This window comes from Hordeum vulgare, chromosome 1H (assembly GCF_904849725.1).
Source record: "Hordeum vulgare subsp. vulgare chromosome 1H, MorexV3_pseudomolecules_assembly, whole genome shotgun sequence".
Taxonomy (NCBI): domain Eukaryota; kingdom Viridiplantae; phylum Streptophyta; class Magnoliopsida; order Poales; family Poaceae; genus Hordeum; species Hordeum vulgare.
Genome location: NC_058518.1, coordinates 445,811,660 through 445,819,989, shown reverse-complemented (window position 1 = coordinate 445,819,989; position 8,330 = coordinate 445,811,660). Strand labels below are relative to the sequence as shown.

The window sequence follows — 8,330 nt, the reverse complement described above, 5'->3', positions numbered from 1 at the left end:
TAAAAACTTTTGGGCGCGCGCTCAAAAACGCTATCGCGCGCAGCATATTTGATGCGCCGGCTTGCACGCGCAGCAAACTCTGAGCGGCTGCAGATGGGACCGCTGGATCGGACTGGATTGGGCGCTGCACTAGCGCGCGTCTGTTGGAGATGCTACGGTCCCCGCGCTTCAAAACTGCTACAGTGACGCGCTAAAAAATTTATTTGACGCCGATTTTTTGCGCTGCCGTTGAAGATGCTCTTAAGGAATAGTAATAACAAACGCCAACCCAACTCACGTTTACTTGGCCATCGAGACAAAAGTAATCCAACAACCAGTAGTCTGATAGGTAGCTGGGGATCAGTGGTCTGATCGTTCCCATATGTACTGTATTTGCGAGCGAGGCGAGTCAGCCTCCGCAGGAAATGGTCCGCGACCCCACCAGCCAGCAACCGGCGTCCGTCATCAACTCGTCAGGCCGTCCGTCGCCATCTTCCGCCCCGGCCGCGCCCGTCCCTCTCGGACGGGCGGCGCCACCCCAAAATCCACCTGTTTTGACCCGGCCACCCCCCCACCGCCGGGCGTCACTGCCCTCCTCATTCCCCTCGTGCTCCCAAATCGGGACGCGCTCTCCTGTAGAAGCGGAAACCCCGGTACAAAACCTCCGTTCGCTCGCCAACTTTACTGCCCCGCGCCGTGGCCGCGAGAGAGGGACAGCTGCGAGACCGGCACGGGCGGGCGGGCGGGCGGGCGCCGCCACCAACCGTCGGCGCGCAATTCAAACGGGCGGCGGCCGGGAGGGACAGCGGGGCCGCAGCTGGGGGATTTAAATGGCGCGTCTTGGCCCCCGCATCCGGCATCCCCCCCTCGATCCCACCGCCACCTCCCCCGTCCCGCTCTCGCTTAGCTGGCCTGCGAGCCTCGATCTCTCCTCGCGCGTGGCCGGCCAGGCGGACTGAGCTAGCCGGAGGCCGCGGCGATGGTGGGGAGCTACGCCAACGGAGCAGGACTGGGGAAGAAGGGCGCGGCGGAGGGGAAGCTGGACGAGCTGCGGCGGCGGCTGGGGAAGGCGGAGGGGGACCCGCTCCGGATCGCCGGCGTGGGCGCGGGGGCCTGGGGGAGCGTCTTCTGCGCGCTGCTGCAGGACGCCTACGGCCGCGACCACCGCGACAAGGCGCAGGTGCGCGTCTGGCGCCGCCCGGGCCGCGCCGTCGACCGCGCCACCGCCGAGCACCTCTTCGAGGTCATCAACGCCCGCGAGGGCGTCCTCCGCAGGCTCATCCGCCGCTGCGCCTACCTCAAGTACGTCGAGGCCCGCCTCGGCGACCGCACGCTCTACGCCGACGAGATCCTCCGCGACGGCTTCTGCCTCAACATGATCGACACGCCGCTCTGCCCGCTCAAGGTCGTCACCAACCTGCAGGAGGCCGTCTGGGACGCCGACATCGTCATCAACGGCCTGCCCTCCACCGAGACCAGGGAGGTGTTCGGGGAGATCGGGAGGTACTGGAAGGAGAGGATCAACCCGCCCATCATTATCTCGCTGGCCAAGGGGATCGAGGCGTCGCTCGATCCCATGCCTCGCATCATTACCCCCACACAGATGATCGCCAATGCAAGTGAGTTCTTTGCTCAACTTTACTTATTTAGTACTTTCTTTTTGTTACATCATCAAATCCACCGCTTAATAGTTTAATACCGTACTTTAGCCGCTAAACTGAATGTGATGTTCCTGATGAAGTATGCAGGCTTATCTTGAATTTTGATCTATACTTAGTGTTACTGTCGTTCATTTCCTTTATCTGTACTTAGTGTCCTCCACAGCTACTAAATGATTATACAGCACATTCTCTATGTCCGCTATCAAATAATTGGAGAGCTAGTTAATGCCCTTACACTAAATGGCTCGCCATGAATGTCCAAGTGTTATGTCCTGCAATGCTTGACCTGGTGTAGTGGTTAGTACATACACATCATTTTAGCAAGCTGTGTCTCCATTAGTACTGAATAATAAGCGCTCTAGTTTCCTCTCATATTAATTCATTTTGTATGTGTCAATGCATCGTATATACTTTGGCATGTTACATACTCCAATTAAGGCTCTGACGAAGCTTTGTTTGTCATGGGTTTTATTGTAGCTGGAGTTCCATTGGAGAATATTCTATATCTCGGAGGCCCTAACATTGCTTCTGAAATCTACAATAAAGAGTATGCAAACGCTCGCATCTGTGGAGCTGACAAGTGGAGGAAGCCTCTTTCTAAATTTTTGCGGCAGCCTCATTTCATCGTATGGGATAACAGTGATCTCGTTACACATGAAGTCATGGGTGGCTTAAAGAACATATATGCCATTGGTGCTGGTAAGTTCCCGTGTGCTCTTAACTGCTGTCATACTGTATTTTGGTGAGCATGCCCCATATTATCTTTATCAGGAAAATGAATTGCGGTTTGGAGCCTTCCTTTTTTTAGACACGGGGAACAAAACTGTTGCCATTTTTGCAGCAAACCAGAAACGTGTTGAGACCTCATGTCAAATACCCTGTCCTGTACCATGTACTCCCTCCGTAAACTAATATAAGAGCGTTTAAATTACTATTCTAGTTATCTAAACACTCTTATATTAGTTTACAGAGGGAGTAATATGTTAGTTGAATCTACTGTATCTTGCGTTGATGTTATCACTCTCACACATTACTTGCTGCTATGTTGCATAGATGCCATTAATGCGAGATACGGTAGACTCAAACTACTGATGAATTCAGTATGTGCCAACAAATAATAATTGTCGGATGGATATGTGGCTCTATATTATTATTCAGGGGCTTAATATATCAAAGGTTTTGCTGAACATCGTGTTTTCTTGTAGGTATGGTGGCAGCACTGACCAATGAGAGCGCAACAAGCAAATCAGTTTACTTCTCACTCTGCACGTCCGAAATGATATACATCACCCACCTCCTAGCGGAAGAGCCTGAGAGACTTTCTGGACCATTATTAGCAGACACTTATGTTACGCTGTTGAAAGGTCGTAATGCATGGTATGGGCATAAATTAGCCAAGGCAGAACTGACTCTGGAAATGGGGGACAGCATCAAAGGCAAGGGGACTATACAGGTTTGTGTTGTGATCTAAATAATACTGTACAAACTTTGCGTAACTGTCAGGTTGAGTTTTTTTGTTTTGTTTGGCATAGCTGTATGCTAAGTTCTGTTTGTTCCTTTTTCACGTGTAGGGTGTCTCTGCAGTCAATGCATTTTATGAACTCCTGAGTCAAGGCAGCATAAGTGTGACGCACCCAGAAACCAAGAAGCACGTTGCTCCTGTCGAGCTGTGCCCCATACTCAAAACACTTTACAAAATTTTGATCAAGAGGTTGGAATGCTCTTGGATCACCATTGTTGCCTCTTTTTGTTACAGTTTCTCTTTTATTACAGTTCTGTTGCCTCTTTTGGTTACAGTTTCTCTTTTGTTACAGTTCTGTTGCCTCTACAGCTGCCTGAATTTTCTGTACTACTTCCGCATTTGCAGGGAGCTTGGTACAAGTTCCATCCTTGAGGCGATACGAGATGAATCAATGTCCGATCCACGGGAAAGAATCGAGATGGCACAGCGCCAGTCCCTCTACCGCCCGTCTCTCCTCGGCCTGCCTAAAGTTAAATAAATACAGCCTTTGTATATGCAGAAACGTCGCGAGTTTGCAGGGTTTGTTGATCCTTCTGGCAGTGCACCGCAAGTGCGTGTCGTTTCTTTATACTTCATCCATCCCAAAATAAGTGTCTCAACTTTAGTGGAACTTTTTACTAAAGTTAGTACAAAGTCTGAGACACTCTTTTTGGCATGGAGGGAGTACATAATAGTGCTGAGTATGGAAGAGTTCTTTTTTTTTAGCAAGGCGAGATGAACTTCTTGTGGTCGAAGTGGATGCCCACTTGTACATACAACCCTTGATTCAAATTCAATTGTACGTGTTGCTTTGATGGGAAGAGACTCTCTTCCCATCTATTTATAAGTAGCTCTTTGTCACTGCTTTAGATGAGTGGCATCTTTCCTGTCTTCTACTACTTCAGAAGAAACAGAGGACACCTGTAGTCCTGTATATGCCTGTGACGGGTTCGTCACAAGTTTTGCTCTTTTGGAGAGCGTGCTAGTTTGAGATCCATTTGTAATCCAATGCTTGTATGAGGTGTCCCACTATTCAATCCCTGATAATATTGTTACTGTGGTTGAACTGAAATCCTCCAAATTTGACCTTGAAGACAACTCTTTCCAAGCCGCCCCTCTTCAAAAGAAAGAAAAAACTGAACACCCCCCAAAGACCCTGAACCACCTGACAGGCCCATGATACATACTCCCTTTGTTCCTAAATATTAGTTTTTTTAGATATTCCAATAGAAAATACATACAGAGTAAAATAAGTTAATCTGTACTTTAAAATATGTCTATATACATTCATATATAGTCCCTATTGGCAGCAACAGAGCTATTTTGGTTCCTATAAGGGCCACGGCACCCAGCCTTGGTAAAACTAACCCCCCCACCTACACACACACAAACAAACATCCTTATTTACCGGCACCCAGCCTTGGTAAAACTAACCCCCCCACCTACACACACACAAACAAACATCCTTATTTACCGTACCGCATCCCCCCCCCCCCCCCCCCCCCGCGCGCGCGCGCAAAACCAAAAAAATACATTCTACCTTGGAATCTGTAGAAAAACTTAAGTTTAGGAACGGATGGAGTAGTTTTGAGACATTTTCTGTCTAGAGTCGGTTACGCGACTCATTTATAAAGAGTCGTGGTATTGCCTATTCATCACTTTCTATGCTAGCTTACCAAGAGTGATGGCATATTGGTTGAGTTGGTGTATGTATTTAGTGTCAGAGCATACATGTATCAAATCTAGGCCTACCGAAGAATTTCTACCGCAGCAACGTTTTTCGCTATAGTTGCATCATTTTAATGATGTGCTTGCAACATTTTGCACTAGATCATCATCTTGCATTACATATATCAAATGTTGTCTCAACATTCAAATAATCATCCACGTGCATATACAACACATTACAATGTTGATACAATAATTATGAGTATTAGTAAATTAAACAAAGTAAGAAGTGGAGGGAAACAAACATGCCGCAACACATAATTAACAGTTTACAATGAAGAAGTATATCTACCGACTTCGCAAGTCAGTGGCAATCGACAAGAGCATGTTTTCAGCTCGGGTAAGTCGTCCTCCTTCTGGCTCTAGCTTGATGTGCAACTTCCTATAAAGTGTCATGGTTCTGCAAGGAGCTTACATCATGTGCTATGATCATTGCTTGATCTGGTGTCTGGACTTGATGTGAGAGCATTGCTCGACCGCTGGCGTGGAAGTGATCAGTGCGATCTCGACGAGTGGTGAAAGATAGTTGTGATGTGTTTAGCATAGGTAGTGTCATAAACAAAACTCTTGCCTGAAGCTTGTTGGATCCGCTCGTGTACGTGTCCTCATCTTGAACTCATGTTCCCGGCGCGTCCCGTGCCCAACAGTGCCCATCATCCTTCCTAGGCCAAGCTAAGTGCCACTTCTGTATACACCCAGTGGCAGAAATAGAAAAATGGACAAGCTTGAAGTTTCACCATATAGTTGTAAGTGTTTAAATTTTATACTTGTTGGGACTGTGTAGGTAGGTGCAAACGAGTGATTCGATAAGTATTTATGGGTCGGGCGTGCTGTCAATTTTACCACACCAACAACCACTTGTCCACTGAGGCCTCCAATCAACGAGTACAATAGGATTATGTAAGCATGTTATGTTACTTCATTTTCATATTTCATTAATTTCTTGCCACAACATATTTTTTCCTATGTGGCTGTTAGAAATATGCCCTAGAGGCAATAATAAAATGGTTATTATCATATTTCCTTGTTCATGATAATCATCTATTGTTCATGCTATAATTGTATTAACAGGAAACAATAATACATGTGTGAATAAATAGATCACAATATGTCCCTAGCAAGCCTCTAGTTGGCTAGCTCGTCGATCAATAGATGATCATGGTTTCCTGATCATGGACATTGGATGTCATTGATAACGGGATCACATCATTAGGAGAATGATGTGATGGACAAGACCCAATCCTAAGCATATCACTAGATCGTGTTGTTCGTATGCTAAAGCTTTTCTAATGTCATTCGACCGTGAGATTGTGCAACTCCCGGATACCGTATGAGTGCTTTGGGTGTACCAAACGTCACAACGTAACGGGACCACCGAAAGGGTTTCGGGGGTCCACCGGGAGGGGCCACCAGCCCCAAAGGCTAGCATGGGCCAAAAGGTGGAATGGAACCAGCCCAGAGTGGGCTGGTGCGCCTCCTACCTAGGCCCAAGGCGCCACAAGAGAGGGAAGGGGGGGGGAACCCTAGTGCAGATGGGCGTAAGGCCCATCTGGGGTGCGCCACCCCCCTCTCCCTTGCCCTGGCCGCCACCTCCCACGCCAGATGGGGCTGTCGTACCCCTTGGGGGTGGGAACCCTAAGGGGTGCGCCCCCTTCCCTCCCCCCCTATATATAGTGGAGCTTTTGGATGATTTGAGACACACGAAATCTCTCTCTCGGCGCAGCCCTGCTTCTCCTCTTTCTCCTCTCCCATGGTGCTTGGCGAAGCCCTGCCGGGAGACCTCGTAGCTCCATCGCCACCACGCCGTCGTGATGCCGGAGCTCTCCCTCAACCTCTCCCTCCTCCTTGCTGGATCAAGCCGCGGGAGACGTCACCGGGTTATACGTGTGTTGAACACGGAGGTGCCGTGATTCGGCACATAGATCAGAACCGACCGCGATCTGAATCGCTGCGAGTACGACTCTGTGACAGCCCGAGACTGACGCCCAGAAGATTCCCCTTCTATTCCGTTTCCGTCATGTGGCTATTTTATTTTTGTTGGCTGCATCGTCATTTAGTTTGCATCGTCGCATCATGCATGGCATCATGTCGCCTGTGTTTTGTCGGTGTTGCTTGTTGCCGTGTTGTTGGGTGTTAGTGCCTTGGGAGTGGCGTTGTTTTATTGGAGTGTTGAGAGAGGGTGCGTGAGAGCCACCGCTAAACCCTGTTGCACCGTGGACCTAAAACCTTCTCACTCCTCTTTTATTTGTTTTGCGGTTTGCTAAAGTTTCCGTTTTAACCCCGTCAAAAGATTCGTCTTCTTTTAAAACCCTTTTATTAAATGTGGGGGCAACCCTTGGGTTTGCCTTATTTTTTTCCTTTTGTTATGTTTAAAAACTAGAGACTCTTTTATTTAAAAAGTAGGGGTTTGTTTATTATTTATAAAAAAGGGTATTATTTTAATTCTTAAAAACAGGTTTCATTTTATTTGTATTAAATGCCCAAGCTATTTTATAGTTGGGGTATAATTTTTTTTAAAAAAGGGAGCTAAAAGCATTTTTCTATTTTGTTTAAAAACCTTTTCCATTTTGTTGTTGGAGTTTTCTGTTTTTTTAAAGAAAAAAAACAATAGGAGGGAAGGAGGACCCCAGGCCAGGCCCACCTTCTGGCCCAACCCTAGCGAGCAGGAGCCCAGCTCCCCTCGTCCCCTGTCTCCTCCCCGAGCGCCGTCGCTTCCCCTCGATCCCCTCCTCTGCGCCTCCCTCGCCCGTTCCCCTCGCCATGGCCGTGCTCCCAGCCACCGCGCTGCGCCGCTCCTTTGGGTCGCCGCCGCCGGCCGCCTCGCCCCCGCGCAGTCGCCATGCCCCTGGCCTCCCACGTCCCCCCGCGCTGCGCGCCGTTTTGCCGCGCCGCCGTGCTGCCCGTCGGCCGGACCTCGCCAGCCCCGTCGAGCCCTCGTCACCGTTTCTCCCGCGCGCCGCCTCTTCCTCGCCGCCAGAATCCCCTCGCCCTAGCTCCGCCGAGCCGTCTCGCCGCGGTGCCTCGCGTCCCCGCGCGAGCTCCTCGCCACCACGCTCGCCGGCCTGCACCGCCTCCGGCAGCGCCGCACGCCGCCTTTCCCAGCCGGTGCCCTGCCTGCGCCGCGCCGCCTTGGTCCCATGCCGAGTTACCGCTGCTGTTGCGTTGCTGTGTACTGCTTGCTGGCTGCTGCCGCTGTGGCGTTGCCTGCATTGCTGTTGTTGCTTGTTGGCATGCTTGCTGCTGTGATGGTCGCTGCTGCGTGTAGCTTTGCTGCTTGCTGCCCGTGCCGCTGCTAGCTAGCTTGCTTGCTTGCCTGTAGCTGCTCCTGATAGCTAGCTTGTGCCGCTGTTGCCTGATGCTGTGTTTGCCTGCTGTGCTGCCATGTTGCTAGTAGCCGGTGCATGTTGTTGCTGCTCCTGCCACCGTTCCCCGCCGAGTGCTCGCGAGCTACTTGCTTGTGC

The 8,330-nt window shown here is 49.9% G+C and overlaps 1 protein-coding gene across 1 annotated transcript; it reads left to right on the top strand.

Annotated features, from left to right (window-relative positions):
* The first annotated feature begins 765 nt into the window (after window positions 1-765).
* Window positions 766-4,178, top strand: LOC123443798 (probable glycerol-3-phosphate dehydrogenase [NAD(+)] 3, cytosolic). Its single transcript, XM_045120332.1, has 5 exons — window positions 766-1,598; window positions 2,118-2,339; window positions 2,846-3,093; window positions 3,212-3,351; window positions 3,508-4,178. Exons 1-5 carry the CDS (start codon window positions 959-961, stop codon window positions 3,638-3,640), a joined length of 1,383 nt encoding a protein of 460 aa, XP_044976267.1. The 5' UTR covers window positions 766-958; the 3' UTR covers window positions 3,641-4,178.
* The last annotated feature ends 4,152 nt before the right edge of the window (window positions 4,179-8,330 follow it).